The 18,399-nt window shown below is 49.3% G+C and overlaps 10 protein-coding genes across 10 annotated transcripts, besides 21 other annotated features; all 10 read right to left on the minus strand.

The window, feature by feature from the left end:
- Nucleotides 1-18,399: part of a sequence feature (areas merged during assembly that could not be assigned to a particular haplotype. This can correspond to areas where the two haplotypes were merged or to regions with more than two copies in the genome that were merged during assembly.) that runs on past both edges of the window.
- Nucleotides 55-102: a sequence feature (A-rich).
- Tc00.1047053510187.250 (hypothetical protein, conserved) lies at nt 423-797 on the minus strand (the record flags this gene model as incomplete). Its single annotated transcript, XM_816394.1, has 1 exon — nt 423-797. One exon carries the CDS (start codon nt 795-797, stop codon nt 423-425), a length of 375 nt encoding a protein of 124 aa, XP_821487.1.
- Tc00.1047053510187.260 (hypothetical protein, conserved) lies at nt 1,838-2,554 on the minus strand (the record flags this gene model as incomplete). Its single annotated transcript, XM_816395.1, has 1 exon — nt 1,838-2,554. One exon carries the CDS (start codon nt 2,552-2,554, stop codon nt 1,838-1,840), a length of 717 nt encoding a protein of 238 aa, XP_821488.1.
- Nucleotides 2,837-2,863: a microsatellite.
- Nucleotides 3,783-3,809: a microsatellite.
- Nucleotides 3,825-3,882: a sequence feature (T-rich).
- Nucleotides 3,978-4,008: a microsatellite.
- On the minus strand, nt 4,070-4,834 carry Tc00.1047053510187.270 (COP-coated vesicle membrane protein erv25 precursor, putative; the record flags this gene model as incomplete). The annotated part of the gene is made up of 1 exon (XM_816396.1): nt 4,070-4,834. The coding sequence occupies one exon, from the start codon at nt 4,832-4,834 to the stop codon at nt 4,070-4,072; it is 765 nt and encodes a 254-aa protein (XP_821489.1).
- Nucleotides 4,886-4,907: a microsatellite.
- Nucleotides 5,105-5,125: a microsatellite.
- Nucleotides 5,327-5,348: a microsatellite.
- Nucleotides 5,436-5,475: a sequence feature (A-rich).
- Tc00.1047053510187.280 (hypothetical protein, conserved) lies at nt 5,698-6,438 on the minus strand (the record flags this gene model as incomplete). Its single annotated transcript, XM_816397.1, has 1 exon — nt 5,698-6,438. The coding sequence occupies one exon, from the start codon at nt 6,436-6,438 to the stop codon at nt 5,698-5,700; it is 741 nt and encodes a 246-aa protein (XP_821490.1).
- Nucleotides 6,524-6,544: a sequence feature (AT_rich).
- Nucleotides 6,990-7,048: a microsatellite.
- Tc00.1047053510187.290 (ATP-dependent DEAD/H RNA helicase, putative) lies at nt 7,189-8,976 on the minus strand (the record flags this gene model as incomplete). Its single annotated transcript, XM_816398.1, has 1 exon — nt 7,189-8,976. One exon carries the CDS (start codon nt 8,974-8,976, stop codon nt 7,189-7,191), a length of 1,788 nt encoding a protein of 595 aa, XP_821491.1.
- Nucleotides 9,118-9,137: a microsatellite.
- On the minus strand, nt 9,734-10,930 carry Tc00.1047053510187.300 (hypothetical protein, conserved; the record flags this gene model as incomplete). Its single annotated transcript, XM_816399.1, has 1 exon — nt 9,734-10,930. The coding sequence occupies one exon, from the start codon at nt 10,928-10,930 to the stop codon at nt 9,734-9,736; it is 1,197 nt and encodes a 398-aa protein (XP_821492.1).
- Nucleotides 11,051-11,137: a microsatellite.
- Tc00.1047053510187.310 (hypothetical protein, conserved) lies at nt 11,410-13,257 on the minus strand (the record flags this gene model as incomplete). The annotated part of the gene is made up of 1 exon (XM_816400.1): nt 11,410-13,257. The coding sequence occupies one exon, from the start codon at nt 13,255-13,257 to the stop codon at nt 11,410-11,412; it is 1,848 nt and encodes a 615-aa protein (XP_821493.1).
- Nucleotides 13,307-13,338: a microsatellite.
- Nucleotides 13,482-13,510: a microsatellite.
- On the minus strand, nt 13,779-14,726 carry Tc00.1047053510187.320 (uncharacterized protein; the record flags this gene model as incomplete). The annotated part of the gene is made up of 1 exon (XM_816401.1): nt 13,779-14,726. The coding sequence occupies one exon, from the start codon at nt 14,724-14,726 to the stop codon at nt 13,779-13,781; it is 948 nt and encodes a 315-aa protein (XP_821494.1).
- Nucleotides 14,851-14,923: a sequence feature (A-rich).
- Nucleotides 15,000-15,034: a sequence feature (A-rich).
- Tc00.1047053510187.330 (hypothetical protein, conserved) lies at nt 15,658-16,476 on the minus strand (the record flags this gene model as incomplete). Its single annotated transcript, XM_816402.1, has 1 exon — nt 15,658-16,476. One exon carries the CDS (start codon nt 16,474-16,476, stop codon nt 15,658-15,660), a length of 819 nt encoding a protein of 272 aa, XP_821495.1.
- Nucleotides 16,553-16,595: a microsatellite.
- Nucleotides 16,871-16,901: a microsatellite.
- Nucleotides 17,079-18,137, minus strand: Tc00.1047053510187.340 (hypothetical protein, conserved; the record flags this gene model as incomplete). The annotated part of the gene is made up of 1 exon (XM_816403.1): nt 17,079-18,137. One exon carries the CDS (start codon nt 18,135-18,137, stop codon nt 17,079-17,081), a length of 1,059 nt encoding a protein of 352 aa, XP_821496.1.
- Nucleotides 18,173-18,235: a microsatellite.

An 18,399-nucleotide genomic window follows, 5' to 3' on the forward strand; every position in this document is an offset into this window, starting at 1 on the left:
AAAAAAAAGAGAGAAAAGGAGCAGTCAGCACAAGGTGTGGTGGAACCTCAAACCAAAAAAAAAAAAAAAAAAACACGTAAAGAGAGAAAAAAACAACAAAAAGTCCACACCGCTCAAACCGCACGTGCGGAGCGAAGGCGTCGACGCACCTTCTTTTCTTTCCCCAAACACCATCCGCTTCCCCCTCAACAGGGAAAAGAAAGGAAGAGTGGGGAAGAAGGGTGCGCTCTATAAACCTTTTTTAAAGAGCATACATACATTAATAATGGCTACATCATCATAGTCGTCCTTGTCGTCGCAGCAGAAGTAGTATTAGTACAGTAAGTCCCCGCTTTCGCCAGTCCTCACCGCCATACATACAAACACACACAAATAAGTTGGCTGCGCATTCATCTGTCCATCACCACTTTCCTTCCACGCGTCTACGACCCCTCGTCATTAAGACTCATTGGACGCTCCGGTGGACCAGAGCGGAACAACAAAATGTGCATCTCGTCAATCTTGAAATTCACGAGTGTCTCGGAATCATTCGTCACATTTGCCCCAAAGTGGGACCCTACAATGACGTGCCATGTGCCTTTCTCCACCTCGTCAAGTTTGGTCTTTAATTTAATGGCGATATCTTTGTAGCAGGCGTCTGGCGGCATGTTGTCAAGCACCACCTGCGCCATCTCTATCACCGAGTTCAAAAACGCCTTTGTGCCATCATGCCGTTCAATTTTTATCAGCCGCACCGGACGCTCCTTCACTTCCGGCTTCAGTGCATCCTGCAGGTCAAGAGCTTCCCCGTCTTCCATTTTGGAGAAATCACAGGAAAAGAAGAAAATTCTCTACGCACAGCCTATCCCAACGGCCTTGTCGGCACCAAAATGGGAACACCTATCCCCACAGGAAAAAATAAAAATAAAGCAGTGAAACACAAAAAACTTTTGCCCAATCCAAATGGAACACCATGAAGACAAAATAATTCACACGGAGAACAAGAGAGAAAGGAAAAAACCCTCGTAATTTACGAGCTGTCAGGCCCTGCAAAAAAAAAAACAAAAAACAGACAAACAAGGTGGTGCTGATCTCCGCTGCACATGAAACGCCTCGGGCACGTTGTGGCCAGTCGGGGCGGGATTAAATACAGCGTCGCTGCAGGAGCGCAGCTCCTCTCATTGCAGATCTTGGTTTTGTAGTCAATCAGCTTCTCGTCACAGAGCGCCTCTCGCCAGCATAATGATGGAATTGCTTTTGTAATCATTGCATGGGAATGAATGCACGCCGTTTGGTGGCAAAGAAAGGTAGGGAGGAAAAGGAGGGAGGAGAGGGTACATTTCAGAGAGTCAATTTAATAAACGTGTTCTCATGCAAGTGGAATGCTCAGTGTCAGCGATCCATTTGTGTCTCATCACACCTTGCCGCAAACACGCAGTTGCCAGGGAGCAGTGTGGGGTGTGCTGTCAGAGTGGAGTGATTTGTGTTTCCGGTCAATCTCATCGCATGCAATGAAAATTTCAGAAACGGAGGCTCATTGCTTCATCACGCTAAAGCAGGATGTAACCGCCTGTTGGGCATGGCATTCCGCATTCGTGCGGCATCAACCACCGCAGTCTCAGATCCTTCTTCACCGGTAGAACACGGCACGACTATTCATTGCGTTCATGCTTACTGCCAAGAAAACTGTGCTACAGGGAAAGGGGTAGGAAGAAAGAAAAAAAAGAAATGAGAAAAAAAGATAGCCAAAAATAAAATCGTTAACGATATCAATATCAGAAAGATGACACCAACAGCAGAACTAATCTTAAACCAACAGACGTCTGGCAATGACTGGTACTAACCGTCGGTTTTTCTCCTAGCTTTTCGGTTCTTCCTCAACACGCATGACCACCGCCGCTGGTGCATCCTTGGCTTGTTCCTTCACTGGATCCCGCTTCCTCTTCTCGCCGGACCCACAGCCCGTGCAGCCGCATACTGTGCACCCCTCAAGCCGCTTCACCCGTCGTTGCTCCGCCGGCACGCGGCAAATGCATGTGCCCTCCGCACGCTCCTCGCCGCCATTGCCTTCACGCCTGCCGTGACTGTGACGGTTGGTATGCTTGTTCACCGTGCGCGCCGCCGCACTCGCCGTGCCGGGGACGCAGCACGCGGTGCAACACAGTTGCTCATACCCCGGGAGTTTCCATCGCCGCACAAGCCCAGCGTCAATAAAATTCATCTCACAGCAGTAATTCAAAACATCGGTCGATACAGTCTTCTCGTGATAACAGGCATCAAAAACGTAGCGAGTGCGCTCTCGGTTGATGCGGGCGACGCGCCAGAGCGGTGGGACAGGCTTCTCCGAATTTCCCAGTTCAGCCTCACTCGCGCCTTTTCCTTCCTTCACGTCCTCCTTCGTGCTGCCCGTTGCGACGCCGCCCCGCTTCGCTTTGCGGGATCTTGCGGGGAGCTGCGCCTGCTGCGGATCATCGGCCATCACAATTCGCATCTCCGTGTCGTACTCGTCAAGCTTGTCGTTGATGAGCTCAAAACCCGGTGGTGGGCGCCTCATACCCGGTCGGATTTTGGGCATTGTTGTTGGAAACTTAAAAAGGCCCCGCCAGAAATTCAAAAACAATTCCCCGCGCCAGAAAAAAAATAATAATAAAAGGTCCTAAAAGGGGAGAAAAGAAAACACTTCTGCGCACAGTGTAACACGTCCAAGCACAGCGCGTTGTGCCTTTGACAATTGCAGGCACCCCTCCAGCTAACAGAATCAATGGGGCCCCTCCAGATAAATTAGGAAGGCCAAAAACCAAAAGCCAAAAGAGAGAAAAAAAAAACCCCGTAATTTACGAGCTGCCAGGCCCTGCAAAAACAAACAAACAAAACAAACAAACAAGGTGGTGCTGATCTCCGCTGCACATGAAACGCCTCGGGCACGTTGTGGCCAGTCGGGGCGGGATTAAATACAGCGTCGCTGCAGGAGCGCAGCTCCTCTCATTGCAGATCTTGGTTTTGTAGTCAATCAGCTTCTCGTCACAGAGCGCCTCTCGCCAGCATAATGATGGAATTGCTTTTGTAATCATTGCATGGGAATGAATGCATGCCGTTTGGTGGCAAAGAAAGGTAGGGAGGAAAAGGAGGGAGGAGAGGGTACATTTCAGAGAGTCAATTTAATAAACGTGTTCTCATGCAAGTGGAATGCTCAGTGTCAGCGATCCATTTGTGTCTCATCACACCTTGCCGCAAACACGCAGTTGCCAGGGATCATTGTGGGGTGTGCTGTCAGAGTGGAGTGATTTGTGTTTCCGGTCAAGCTCATCGCCTGCAATGAAAATTTCAGACACGGAGGCTCATTGCTTCATCACGGCAGAAGATGATGAATTCGTGTCCATCGTTGAGTTATTTGACGTGTTTCTTTTCTTTTTTTTTGTGGTTGTTTTTACCAGACTGGAATGGGCAATAAAGTGCCCAATGTCTATTATTCACCTGAATGATGTAAAGGGGCTTTATAAGTGATTAAAGAGAAAAAATAAAATGGAAAGAAGGGCGTTAACTGAAATTTAATGTAAGATGGAGGCAAACAAAATCTCATTTTTTTCTTTTTTTAAAGTGTACTCTTCGTTTGTTTGTACCTTCCATCAGCTACTTCGTGACTGTGGCGATGATACATTTTTTGTGGGACGTTGCTTGTGATACAAGAGGCAATTTTTGTGCGGCACATTTAGCGAAGCGGGATGCAAAACGTGCAGACGCACACTCGCCATCCCCACTTAACATTGCAAGCACGCAGGTGCCTTTTCACCGTCCCACGTAAAATGTATATATATATATATATATATATACTCTTCGTGTTGTTGTTTCTTTCTTCTTCTTTTTCGTTTCCTCTTGCCTTTTCTTCTTTCCTCTCCTCTTTTCATACCTGATTCCGTCTGGGTCTTGTTTGCGTTTGTTTCTGTTGCAATCCCCCTGTCTCTTCCTTAACAGCAAGGCGTCTCTTTATTGAAGTCCTCGTATGTGTGTGTGTGTGTGTGTGTGTGTGTGCGACGGCGATGGTGGCGGTGGTGGGGATAAAATAAAACGGTGCGCTGCTGCGTGCTCTCCTCTACACCAATTTTTTCTGCCGCAGGGTGGATTTGAGGAACGTGAACTGCAGCCACGTGACCACCACCATGACTAGGACGGTGATTATACCAAAGGCCCATATTCTCGTGTAGGTGCTCTCGGAGGTGCGTCGCATGCGTTTGAAGCGACCCACAAGGTGTTCGATCTCACCGTGCGTGTCTGAAACAAGCGTGATCAGTGTCGATAACGCCCCCTCAACGCGTCGAATGTACTCTGCTGGCCGCAGAATGTCCTTCTGCTCCCCACCAAAGTCGCGGAATGTAAAAACCTCCAGGCCGTCCACCTTCTGACGCTTAAGCATTGGCATCTCCGTCTCTGGAATAATGCTGGACTTCTGATCCGTTCTGAACTCCACGAGGATGCCTTGCGCCTCGGATTGTGCCTCCCAACCCCTCTCCGTCACATGCACACACAACATGTACTGGCCAGATGTGTCCTCGCCCACGGGTGCTGTGAATGCGTGCGCCCCCACCATTAGCCCGTTGCTTGACACTTCCTCGCCGTTGGGGTCCCTCACAACGATGCGGGCAGGGACGTTGGCCGCAGCCCCCGGAGCACGCGTGTACTCGCCGGAAACGACCCGCGTGCTCTCGTCTACCTCCTCCACGAAGCAGACAGGGTGCGTGTCCTTCAGCACAAAGTGAACCGAGGCACTCGCCGGAGTCGCGGCGCCAAGCAGCAGTAATAACATAAATAACGAGTTAAAAAGAAGAGTACGACACATCTTCCTCCCTGATGAGCGCATGGTCGAGCTTATCCCTTTAACCCCCTCCTTTGTTTTCCTTGCTTTTTTCCTTTTATTTATTTATTTATTTATTGTTATCGTTGGGATTTTGCTTTTCCAACTTTTCTTGCGTACACAGAGAAAAACAACAACAACAAACAAACTTCAAGGAGAAGTAAAAAGGAACAGACACAAATCCAAACGGAAAACGCAGTAAATAATAACCGTAACTACATTGGGGACGACTCAGAGTAGTATGGACGCCAACCTACATGTATCGATGCGTCTCACTGTGTGTGTGTGTGTGTGTGTAACGTCACAAATTCACTTCAGTCCCCTTTTTTCTGCCGTCTCATTTTTCCCCGCAATGTTATTATCTTTTTTTTTTTTCCTCGCGTACATGTTTGCATGCAGTCGTGTCTTAGCATTGCAGCATTGTGAATGCGTGTTGTTGCTTCGCGGCCCACACATGTGGTGTGGTGAGGCGGAGCGGCCGCCCCTCCTCACAGGCGCACAACAACAACAACAACAACAAAGCATACTTGCTTTCCAAACAACCCCCCAATGCAGGAAGTCACATTCAGGAAGAGAAAAGAGATGTCAACAACATCAGCAGGAGCACAAAGAAAAGAGAGAGAGAGAAAAAAAAAAAAAAAAAGAAACCCGTGAAAAAAATGGATGAGGCCGCCACTCAACCAACCTCGTGCCCTCCCATGCACACACGCACACAAACAAACAAAAAAAGGCAAAAAGGGAGAAGAGGAGATAAAAGACCCAAAAGATCCCATTTTCATTACAGACCGAAAAACGCAAACAAAAGAAGCAATTCTCACAAACGAAATCAAATGTCATTTGTTAAATAAGTTCATGTATAAAGAAAGTATTCAATTTTCTCGGTTAATTGTGATTTGTTTAATGATATCCTCAAGCTCTATAATGTCAGTAATGCAGAAAAGTCTCCCAGTATTCATTTTCTCCGCAAGAACATCAGAGATGGGATGACCATGAGAGACCCACACGGCGTTCAATCCCAGCGCCAGTGGCTCAATGAGGTTGCAGGCGCTATCATCAACCATTACCATGCATTCTGCGGTTACCCACTCGGCGTCCTGCAGCCATTTCTTCAGAACTTTTATGACAGCAATGTATGCATTTCGCATGGGCTTATTACATGGCACCGGCGCTGTTTGCGCCCACTGATCCTCATAAGTGAAGCCACTCATACGAAACTCATCACTGCTGAGGCCGAGTGCTTGCAACACTGTTGTGGCGTGCCTTCGTGAGGCGTTTGTGAAGAAGTAGAGGTGATGATTCCTCCTGAGGCGAGACAACATCTCCCGGAGCCGGGGGTTCTCCTGCAGATGGCTAAAGTCACAGTGACTGTACAAAAAATCCGTGGCAGCTTCGGCGTCAAACCCTTTTTGTTCATGCATCAGCCCAGCGATGGTCAGACCATACTTCTCAAAGCAATGCACAACATACGCCTCTGACTCTTGTGGTGTGAGCTGCAGCCAATTCCCAACGTACTCTACAAGGCCGTCTCGTATCTGCTCCGCCAAGGAATGGTACTCCTCCCCGCTGTACAGCGTGTTGTCAATGTCCAAAAAAACCACCAGCTGATTCATATCTACCTGCAATTCTCACACACAGAAAACAGCAACAACAACAAACAACAACAAATTATAATCAAAAAAATACATAAGAGAAAAGAAAAAAATAAAATAAATAAAACACGGACACGGCAGGAATAACTTGTGCCAGCCAACAAGAACAACAACAAAAAGAACGGGCGCAATCGGCGGCAGAGAGAGATGGAAAAAAAGGCAAAAAACAACAACAACACCAAAAGGCATACAAAAGGAAAAAGTAAGTGGGTGAAGGAATAAAATGAGGGAAAGGACAGGTAAGTGACAAAGGCAACGCAGCGTTTGTGTAAGACGTGTTCGACACCACATGACACCTCCACCCCCTTCTTCTGTTTCTTCTTCCTCCGTTCGTGTCTTCCCTTTTTTTTTTTTTGTTGTTGTCGTCGCCTTCTTTCCACAAAACGTCCACCGACATCTCAAGACAAGGCGGTGTGGAGTAAATTATAAGAGGGGGCCGGCAGACAGACATGTGCCGAGCGTGCGGCCACGAGATTTCATTTTACACGGGAGTAAGATGGGCGTTAAGCGGGAAATAAATAAATTCAAAACAAACAAACAAACAAAAAAATTACTAAGAAAAAAAAAGAATTACTGCCTTCTTAAGCGATCAGTCTCTTTGCTCTGCCCCTTCCCCGTTCCCCACAGCCCCCCCACTTCACATCTCCTGTCATTTTTTTTTTTGTGTGTGTGTGTTTGTTTCTCCTCACTTTTTCTTTAAATTACTTTTTTTTACTTTGAACGTTTCTTCGCTGGTGGGGCGGCACCATCGTCATCGTCGCTGTCGTCAAACCGCTTGTACTCAATCCGGGAGGATGAGAAGGGGGCGGCGCCATTGCTGCCGTGGCGTGCGAGGCCAAACACACCGCCCTCCCCACCTCGCTTGTTGCCGGCAGTTCCATTATTATTCCCCGGATGACCACCACCCGCTGCGTCAAACGAGGCGCGGTTGCCGTTGTACAGAGCCGGCATGTGCCGGCTGCTGCCAAACCCCATCATGTTGCGGTTGCGCTTCATCACCTGATAGCGCGGCCTTTGCTCACCCCATTCACGGAGCCAGTCGGGAACCTGCTGCTGCGCTCGGTCAACAATCGCAATAAGTTCTGTGACTACCGCCGGTGTAATCTGCTGCTCCCTCTTCGTGATGAGTGTGAACGCCTCTCCTTTTGCCCCTGCGCGTCCTGTGCGGCCAATGCGATGCACGTAATCGTCAATCTGCATTGGAAAGTCATAGTTTATGACAGTCTCCAGCTCTTTTATATCGAGTCCCCGCGCGGCAACATCTGTCGCCACGAGGCAGAGTCTTGGGTCCTTTCTGAAACGCTCCAGAATAAACTCGCGCTGTCGCTGCTCCTTGTCGCCGTGGATAGCCATGGCATCATATCCCCATCGCTTCAGTTGCCACTCCAAATCATCGGCGGTTCGCTTCGTCTTGCAGAATATCAACACACGCTGGTTGCGATGATTTGCCAGGAGTTTTTTCAGTTCCTCCATCTTCGCGTGTTCCTGGGTGAGAATAAAGTGCTGTGTCACATCTTTGTTCGCCAAAAGCTCCGTGCTTCCCACGTTGATGCGAATCCAATCTTTTTGAAATTCCGCCGCCAGTCTTTGAATTTCTTTCGGCCATGTTGCCGAAAACATCAGCGTCTGACGATCGGGGCGTATTTGGCCACATATAGCGCGCACCTGCGGCTCAAACCCCATATCGAGCATACGATCGGCCTCGTCTAGTACAAGATACGTCACACGGAAAAAATTGACCCGCTTGATCTCTAAGAAATCAATTAGTCGTCCCGGCGTCGCAACAAGGATGTGCACACCGTTGCGCAGAATCCCCAGCTGTGGCCCCTTTGGTGCTCCACCGTACACACAACCGCACCGCAAATCGTGGGGAAGAACTTTTTTCGTCTCCTGTTCAATTTGCTGGGCGAGCTCGCGGGTGGGAGCAAGAACAACCACCATTGGGCCATCACCGGTCCGCAGTGGTTCCTGCATCGCAATATGAGCGAGCGCAGGAACCATAAATGCAAGTGTTTTGCCAGAACCTGTTTTTGCCACCCCCACCATATCGCGGCCACGCAGCAAAATGGGCCATGCTTGCGCCTGCACCGCCGTAGGGGAAGTAAATCCCTGTGCAGTAAGTTTCTTTTGCAGATATGCCGGTACAAATGCGGAGAGCTGATCAAAGTTGGACAGGGGTGGCGGGCATCCTTCTCCAAAGATGGAGATCGTGTGCGTTTCTCGCCACTCGTTGGACTCCTCTTCTGTGAGTTGTTTGGCTGGAACAACCTCCGCCTTTGCGTGTGCCGCACGATGAATAGCTTTTGTGTCCAGCACCTTCCAGCTGCCTGGCACGAGTTTTACCCTTGTCCAATCGACTGGCTTCATCTTGTCAGCTGGAGCATCGACTCTCTCTCCCCAGCCCCCACGGCTCATAGCACCGCCGTTGTGGCGATAACTCTGTTGTTGATGCCGCGGCGTCTGGTAGCCAGTGAATGGATTGTACCTTTCTTCCATCATACTCTGCGGGAGAACAATACCACAACTGTCGTCAAGGAATCAAAAGTTAAGAGAGGCACTCCCTGTGAGTACAAATTATTTCAATTAAGTGTTTTTTTTTACCGACACCGTAAATATTATTCGTGTATATTTAGATATATTTGTGTGTGTGTGTGTGTGTGCACTGTGAGTATACTCTCCACTGAATAATTCACTGTTTCTGTGTCACTTTCTTAAAATTTTCTTTTTTTCCTTTTTTTTATAATGTTCCCTCTCCAATTACTTTGCTCAACTGTACTTCCTCTTCCTCTTCTTCCTCTCCTTGCTGCCATGATAGAAAAAAGAAAACAAATAAACGTAGCAAAAGAGTGAAACGATACAGACACGCAATTTACTTCCCGTTGCTGCCATAAACGCTGGTGGCATGCTGGACTGCTGGCGGGGAGGAATCAGGCGGAATAAAATCAAACACGCACACAGAGAGAAATAAGAAAAGGGAGAAAAAGAGAGGATCCAAACTTCCCCGTTCTCTCTTTTTCTCTCCGCCACCGTGGAATGTACAATATCAAGATGTAGATGTTACCTCTTCGTTCGTTGTTGTGACATTTGGGCCAAAAGTGGTGGAGCCGTCGTCGAATGCGGAGAAACGTTGAGTCGGAGGAGTCCAACGGAATAGCCGCACCAAACGGAGAATAAACACATAGAAATAAAAGAAAAGAAAAGGTGGAAACAGCCAGCCGTTGATGCCGCACCCGTCCGTCTCTTGTTTCGCTCTTCATCACTCCCTTCGTTCGGCTCGCTCTCCCCTCATTTGCGTCGTGCGATCAACCACAAGAGGCCCCGGCTTTTGTTTGCGTGACTTCCGCAGCGGCTCAAACGCGGGGATGGTGCGACGCGCTGCGGCCACCAGCGCGCCCGGGTACGGGAATCGCAGCCCAAGGCGGTCTAAAACGGTCTCCTGCTCTGCAACGACAATCTTTGTTTGCGCGAGCTCCTTTGCCAACCGATCCCGTTCCTCACATAACTGCCCCATTGAGATCGTCTCCTCCACAGTGGTGGGGGCATCCGTCGCATTCATCTTGACAGCGGCAATGGCAGTGGTGGTAGATGCCTCTGTGTGAGCGTCATGCTTTACCTCCGCGGCAAAAAGCTCTCTGCTGGGTGTCATCCTCCACTCTTCTTTGCTCTCATACTTCCCAATTATTTGAGGCCCCGTTGTGTCTTTTGTCGCTTGAAGTTTGAATGCGGACTTTTCAGGCCGGGTACTTCCTTCTCCATTCCCCTGCGCATCCGTCTGCGTTGGCCTGAGATTGGCTTCTGGCTTTAGACCATTCAGTTGGGCCTGCATCTCATCTACAAGTCGGTGAAGCTCAACACACTCCAACTCACGAGTCTCTATTGTTTGTAGCGCCTGCCGCAGAGATGCTCTCACGGTAGCAAGCTCCCTTCGCAGCTCTTGGTTTTCGTACATCGTAACTCGCAAGTCTGGCGTATGCGTTTTGGTCATTGGGGTCGTGTGCATCTCCGACTGCATCATGGCACCCGCGTCTGCCTCACCAGGGGAGGGGAGAGGCGGCATGAGAGCACCTCGTGCCCTTCGTTGTGGACGATCTACACAATTTTGCGGACTCATCGCGGAAATGAAAAGATCCATATGCTCTTCTTCGGTGCTGTTATCAAAATTTTTCGTGGGGTCATCTGCTTCATGCACCCCAATGTGTGGGGAACTCCCAGGTGATGTATCTCCGCCTACCACACTGGAAGCGGCAACCGCCGCCACCGGGCTCGGTGACACCGCGGCCTGGTCAAATTCTCGCTCCATGGAGCCTTCGCCTCGCTGCACTGACGGCTTCGGCATCGGTGGCAGACCGCCGTAGAGCAATACGGCGGTGTCTGGCTGGTCAAACGTACCGTCGGCAGCGCTGCTTGAATGCGTGTGGCCGTTCCGTTCGCCACACGGGCGCTCTGTTGTCATCCCCAACCTGGCCCGGCAACACCCAGGCAGACGGAGCCAAACTATTCCTTATAAAACCGTGAATCCCTCACGCTTATGTGCAAATACGTGCGCAAAGAAGTGAAGGACAGACGGCAGCGCACAATTAAACAAACAAACACACACATACACACAAACAGAGAGAGAGCCGACCACAAATATACGGGCAAAACACAAAACACAAACAAAATATTACAAAAGCGAAATCCCAAATGGCACAGTAGAACCATAAAAGAGGAAAAAAAAAAGCAATCTTAATGCCTGCAGTGAGAAAGACTTCCCTACTTTTTAACTTCTTTCCTTTCCTTCCTTTTGCCATATGCCAGTAACGACGTGTCGCTTCGCACGACTCATAAATTGCGACAAAAAACAAAAACATTCATACGATGTGGCCTGGGAGTATACAAAACTTTTCGATCGCTCTCTATGTTGTGGTTAACACAAATTAAATCCCGCGTCGCTCACGGCAGTGTCGACAGAAGTGCAGCCTCATCCAACCATTTCCTCAGCCGTGGCCAACGGGTCGTGTCATCTTCCACTCCCGCAAGCCCCACATCCTTGAAACACGCTGGAGGCAACACTCGATAAGCCCCGAGACGCTCTCGCCAACGTCGCCACGCCATCCGCAGCAGGCCTCTACGTGCGAACCCATCAAGTACATATAGCGGTACGACATTCCTGAAGGTGCTTCGCTGTAATTCACCACCCCCGTTCCTTTGAGATCCACAAGACTCAAAAGAACCAAATTCAATTGCGTTTCCTTTTTCGTCATTATTCCACACAGGCGCACCAAACAAAATCTCTCGCGTGTGCCACAAATTATCATCACCGTGGGGCATCGATTGTTGGTAACGAGGCAAAGGGCGTGGCTTTGGCTGTGGTCGAATGAACACAAGAGCCTTTTGCTCTGCAATGCATTTCTTCTCTTGAGGGGCTTGCAGAGAACGACCAAAACGCTCAGTACCGTGCCATTTGTCTTCCGCCGATGCACACGCCCACGACTCATAAGAAGGCTTCGACTCGGGGAGGACTCGGAAAAAGACACTTTTGTTCCTTCTTGGTTCCTCACACATGAAACAGGAACGGAGATTGGGATTAAATGCACGCCGCAGAGGCCGCGGTGGGGTAAGAGACCGCGTTGTGAAAGGGAGTATCCCATAAAACGTGTCCCCCAGAAGCATCGCTTCGCCCTCCGTTGTGGTTTCCTTCCGCCCCGGAAACAAGTTCACAAGGGGGTGCATGCAAGAAGAAAAAAACTCAGTCTGTACCCACCGGTCTTGTTTCATTCTAATTTGCGCGGAGGCATTCCAATGGCAGCAGCTGTTATGCTCCGCAGCTGCTCCTCCGTTCTCCACCTCCACCTCAAGGTTGGCACTCACCGAATCACTGGCTGTCAAAGCACCCGTCAGATATCCGTTTTGGCCACTTCCCCGATCATGTGATACAGCAGTACCCACACCCGTTTTGCGGGAGCAGCATCGATGATCACTCGCTGCTGCCCGCTTGACGAACAGCTCCTTATCAGGTTCAATTCGCACTGCAGCGCTATCAGAGCCCACTTTCCCTGTCTTAACACTAGGCGCAGAGAAACTAACACCATTTTCCCGACATTGCGCTGCTGCGCCGCTGTCTTTCTGGCGAGTCGATGACACACGCCGCCCCGAACCAAGCGCCACTGGTGGTCGACTCAACTCGCTGTACTTCTCGTTCACGGCCCTTCGACGGCTCAAAAGTTTGCGACTCTGCCGTTGCTCCGCAATTTTTCTTCTGTGAGTCATGCTCAGCAGCATTTTTCCGTACATGGCAAGGGCGGCTTCATATGCAGTTGGCACATTAGATAGTGAGGCCACGCACTCTCTGATATTCTTCTTTTTCTTTACGGGCGACCCAGATCCCGGGGCTGTGGTGAATGTTGCTTTTGTCGCTAGAGCCGCCTCGACCGAGGAGGATCTTTTTTCCTTCTCTGGGACCGCCACCGCTGTGACAGGGGACAAAATGACATTCCTCCGGACAGAAGCTTCCCCCTTTGTTGCACACTGCTGCATGAAATTCGGTCCTTGTGAAAAAGGCTTCGACAACTGCAGTGCATTTTTCTGCCGTGGATGCAATGGTGCTATGAGTTCGAGGGGACATGCGTTCTCCCATTGCCCGTGTGCTCTGCAGGAGTCCTGAGAACGGGCGCGTCTCTTCGTTGTTTGCGTGCATCCCCCATACCCTGCGAGGGGCGAATACAAAATGTCCAACTGCATCGGCTCCGGTAACGGTGGGGCTGAGTGCGTGCACAAAGGACTATGGGGACGCGGTGGCATGCCACACGACGGCACTGCCAATGTATTTATCAAAGGGTGACCGCACACCTATGTATTTATGTATTTATGTATGTGTGTGTGCAGGAGATGCACGCAACTTAAACAACGCCAAACGATACAACTGTTATGCGGGTGTCAAGTTAAATATTGACGTCTCCTCCCTCTTTTTTTTTTTTTTTTTTTACGCGGTCTCGTTGGGGCCGCCGCAGCGCTGTTCCCCTCATAGAGAGAGAGAGAGAGAAAGAAAGAGAGAAAACGAGTAAAAACAAAAGCAAACTGATGAAAAGAGCAGAAAAAAAAAAAAAACGCACACATTTCCACATCGAAAATCTTCCCGCCCATCCCGGCAGCAAAAAAAGTAGAGAGAACGGAGAGAAGAAATAAGTTGTGAAAACAACGACACAAACACACACCGACAAAAAACCAAAAACAATTAGAAAGGAAAGTACAACAACGATAAAAAGGGTATAATGTCGCTGCATGCAATGCGCAGGCTGCAGCCTCAGCGGGAATTTCATGGGTCACTCCGCCAAGGCAGGGGAATGCCCTGTTATGAAGCCCATAGAAAGATTGGAAAGGCACTGCAAACAGCGAATAACGGTTCTGCCCTCCTCGCCAAAGTAAAGCACGAGACGCTCTAGAACTTCCACCACACCAAGTTCCAGAAACACCTGCACTGTCTCGGGGTGGTGTGCTGTAAGATTACAGATCATCGCGGCCCATACCTCGACAATATGAACTTCCGTGTAGACGGGATATATAAGTCGACTAAGCACCCCACAGTCTTCGCGTGTGAGTTTCAAATCTTTCAGGTACGAGAGATTTGATATTGCCACAAGTGCTGTGTAAAGTACAGGATGGTCAGTTATATACGTTTGGACCGTATTCGTGACAAAGTCCCACACCAAGGGTGCATTTAACTGCATTCTCGACTCTTTCGCAGCGGCAATGTTGCTGCATAGGGAATTCATGTATACAGCCGCTCTCATATCTATAAGCGCAACGGGCCTCATAAGTGTTATCATTTTATCAATCTCCTGCCCCATACATGCAAGAGCGGCACATCCTGCCGTAGAGTAAGTGCCGTCAATAAGCCTTTGCAACATTGTAAACACGTCTTGTAATCCCTCCTCGGCATATTTCTTATTGCTGCTAAAGTGGTCCGACATTTCCCGCAATGGCGCCAAAGGTGTTGCTGTTTCACCGAGGCCGTCACCAACGCCTGAATTGACAAAAGAGGCAGCGGCCATATCCGGACTATTCATCTCCGATGCATTTCCACCGTGCTCTGGAGAGTCACCCTCCGTCGCCGCGGAAGCCAAAACCGAATTGGGAGTGCTGAATAAATCCTCCAGTCTGAACGTGATCGCCTTTGGCTCTTGCACCGTGTTCCACGCGGGCTGTGCGGTCACTCGCTGCAGGGCATTCACCAGCTCCGAGAGCACCCTGGCGGTGTCCACATCTTTCATTCCCTTCTCTCCCTTTCCTGCTTTTATTGCCGCCTCACAGTAAAAAACTAATCGTGGTGGATGAAATCCAGCTGAAAAGGGAAGTGAAAGAGAGGAAGAAGAATAGAAATACACCCACCATAGCCGAAGACAAAACAACAAAAACAAACAAACAAAAAAAGGGAGAAAAAAAAAGAAGCAAACAAAAACGACAACAAGGGGTGTAGCAAACACTCAAGGGAGAGAAATGCATACATGGACGAAACAAATGGTCTGAGTTGCCGTTCATGCTGTAAAAAAGAAAAGAAAAGGAAGAAAAAAAAGAAGAATGGAGGTGATGATGATGGAAACATTTCCTCCAAACTGTTAGAAGTGGGGGCATGCTTGGTCGCTACCCCGCTCACCAGAGAGTCACGCGTGTGGCATTTGTGCAGACATGAGTTCCCAGGGCAAAGTGGAACACGCACAAAAAGACAGAGACAGACAGACAGACACCCACTCGTTCTCAATGCACCAAAAAGAAGCATAAACACAAATTTTTATGTTTATTGGTTTCCATCTCACTCCAAACCTTTTTTTTTTTCTTCACTCGGCAATGAAGAGGAGAGGGACAACAACAACAACAACAAAAAGAAAGAAAAGAGAGAGGCGCAGAAGACACACACGCATGCATGCATACATAAATACGGATGCATAAATAAAAAGAAAAAAAGGACAGAAGGGAAAAAAATAAATGCAGGGACGGAAGACAACAACCAATAACGGGACGCCCTGGTGAATGTTCAGCAGGAGAAAGGGAAATATAGAGCCTCTCATAAGAACATGTAATCCCTCCTTCACCTGCCCTCTTTCTTTGCTCCCCTTTATTATTTACTCCTTTTACTTTCTTATTTCTTTCGTTTCCTGCCAATTCTTCTCTCCCATTTCATCCATGCATGTATGCGGTGGATGCTCAACGCGCCGCTCGACGAAACGTCTCGTAGTCCACACAGATGGGAGGCGTGTCTTTCTTTCCACGTGCTCTGTACGATAGTGACTCTGCCTCACAGCGACGTGCCAAGGATTCTTGTTGCTGCTTCAGGACCTCTCGTTCCATGCGGCGCACATCCGCGTAGCCGCGTTCCGCTCGATCCGCCCACGCCCGATGCACATAGTATTTTACTCGTAACCCATTTTGGGAGGTCATACGCTCCACCACATGCCCGTGCAACGGATCCGGTGTAAGACTGAACGTGTTTGCGCCGTTATCACGGCGACCCGCGCGAGGATCATGATACTCGCTTATTTCTGTTAAAGAAGACTGCAAAAGAATTGCTAAGAACAAAAATATCAGCAATGGCGCTGCCATCAGAATATTGGGATGAAACTCGGTCTCGTACACATGTCCCCCCGCGGCATGCATACCGGCATGTCGGCCAAATAATTCCTCAAATATGTCATTTGGTCGATGATATGCACGTCGCGCAGCGGCAGCGCCACCGCGGTTACCTTCCGCGCTTTCGTGCTGTTGAACGCCCTGAACGCCCCTCGTGTCATAAATGTGGCGTTTTGTCGCGTCTGACAACGTGGCGTTGGCAGTACCCACTAGTTTAAATGCCTCGCTGGCACCAGCGTGTTTGTTTTTATCCGGATGGCATTTAAGGGCCATCTTCTTGTATGCAACCCTAATCTGCTCCGTGGTGGCGGCTCGTTCTAAAAAAAGGATCCGGTAGTAGTTGGAGCGGTTATTCAACACATGCCTCACAATTGCCGCATCGTCCATGATGTCCATTTTTTAAAATGCTTTTCTTCTTTTTTATTCGGCGACTACCAGCAACTTTTATCCCTTTATTTTGTTTCCTTTTTATTTTATTTATTTATTTATTTTTTTATTTATTTATTTTTTTTTTTTGATGCGTTATTTCCACAGACGGTTCCTCCGTCTCGCGCCTCTGCTGCTGCTCTTCCCTCTTTATTGTTTTCTCCCTCCCCCCTTCTCCTGCCTAAGACACGTGTATTTGGTGCTTTCACCCGCAATAGAAGAAGAACAAAACAAAAACGGGGAATAGGAGAAAAGGCGTGCAAGGAATACGGTGCGGCAGAGTCAAAGAGTCACACCACTAGCGATGACAAAAGAGACATGAAAGACAGTATGAAATGATGACAGGAGTAATACACACACACACAGAGAGAGAGAGAGAGAGATAGATAGAGAGACAAGCAAAGGGGGTATTGTGCAGTTCGTAGTTTAAAAGGCCTAATTGAAGCACCCAGTGGCGTTTACACTTTTATTTCGGCACAAAAATGCACACCGTCAATAAAGTGGAATAGGAGAAATGAAAGATTCTCTCAAACAGAAGCCTCAACCCACCAACAAACACTTTTATTTATGACTCATGGGTTCGGTAGAGCGAGGGGACCTACAACGACGATCTTTGACATTCGCTCAAGGGCAGCTTGCACGCTGTGCGTGGGTTGTTTCTTACAGTACCGAATCATTGCTTCAGCACCCTTAAACTTGTAGCAGTTGTGCTCGTAATAAAAGGCAATACGTGTGAGCTCGCTCTTCGACATGGTTGCATACCCCAGATGTGACCAGAAGGGAATGGCTTGCACATCGGCGGAAATCATCATAAACTCAAATCCTGCTTCGGCACACCACTTTTGGAGGGCAGCATTCAACAGCCGTCCAAAACCATTTTTTTTGTACCCAACACCCGTCGCAAAAAGCGGCACCTCCACAAAACGGTGAGTGTCGTAGTGGTGGGCCTTTATGGTGGCCACGCAGACCATCTCTTTGGTTGTGTGCGAGCGAATATACCACGTGTATCCCCCCTTTGCACATCGCCGCGTACGCGTCGAGTGGGATTGCGGAAGGATCACTAACCGCTGCAGCTCCGGTGGGTCCGGGTACTGAAACTGCGTTGAATACAAATCAACCGCCTCGCGGCGTTCCTCCTCCGTCTGCACGAGCCCAAAAGAGATCGAAAACGGGCCGTCTCCGGTAAGTTTCTGGTATTGATCCTGAATCGCTGTGCGAAGCAACAACTGTGCGTGCGAAAGGGTTGCCCCACCCCCTGACTTGGTGGCCCGCGATGGTCGCCCCTGTGGGTGGTGGTGGTGGGGTGGTGGCGGCTGGCCCTCGTCATCAGCAGGAGGTGGACTCAGGCGGGGGTTCACTTCACCCCTCCCCACCTCCCCTCCGCCGCTGTGACGACCGCTTGTCTTCCCCCGATTTAAAGGGGCAACGTGCGTGTCGTAGTACGCCATCAGCCGCTGCATAAACGTCGCGTCGGTCGCAAAAAGGGCGGAGTACGCGCGCGCAATCTCGCTCCGCTCCTCCTTATTGGCCTCCCAGTACTTCTCTATAAGAAGATCCTTCTGCTCCCCGCTGAGCTGGACCGTTCGGTAGTACTTCGCCAGCAACGCCGCATGCTCGTCACTGAGCAGCATTGCCGTCCGCCTCTACGCAAGCGAGAGGTGTGGGAAAAAAAAGAAACAATACACACAAACAGGCAGAACAAAACAAAACAAACAAACAAAAAAAGAAAAGAGAAGACGACTTTTAATCCAACGGCACAATAAAAGTCTTCCGATGTCAAATTTCGCGGCGGCTGCACATCACCGCCAAAACAACACGTGCAGGCATCAAAACCAACTAACACCAACGGGAGGCCCTCCCTTCACGCCAGGAGAGCATTGACTTCCTCCGTCA

This window comes from Trypanosoma cruzi, genomic scaffold, assembly GCF_000209065.1.
Source record: "Trypanosoma cruzi strain CL Brener 1047053516661 genomic scaffold, whole genome shotgun sequence".
Classification (NCBI taxonomy): Eukaryota; Euglenozoa; class Kinetoplastea; order Trypanosomatida; family Trypanosomatidae; genus Trypanosoma; species Trypanosoma cruzi.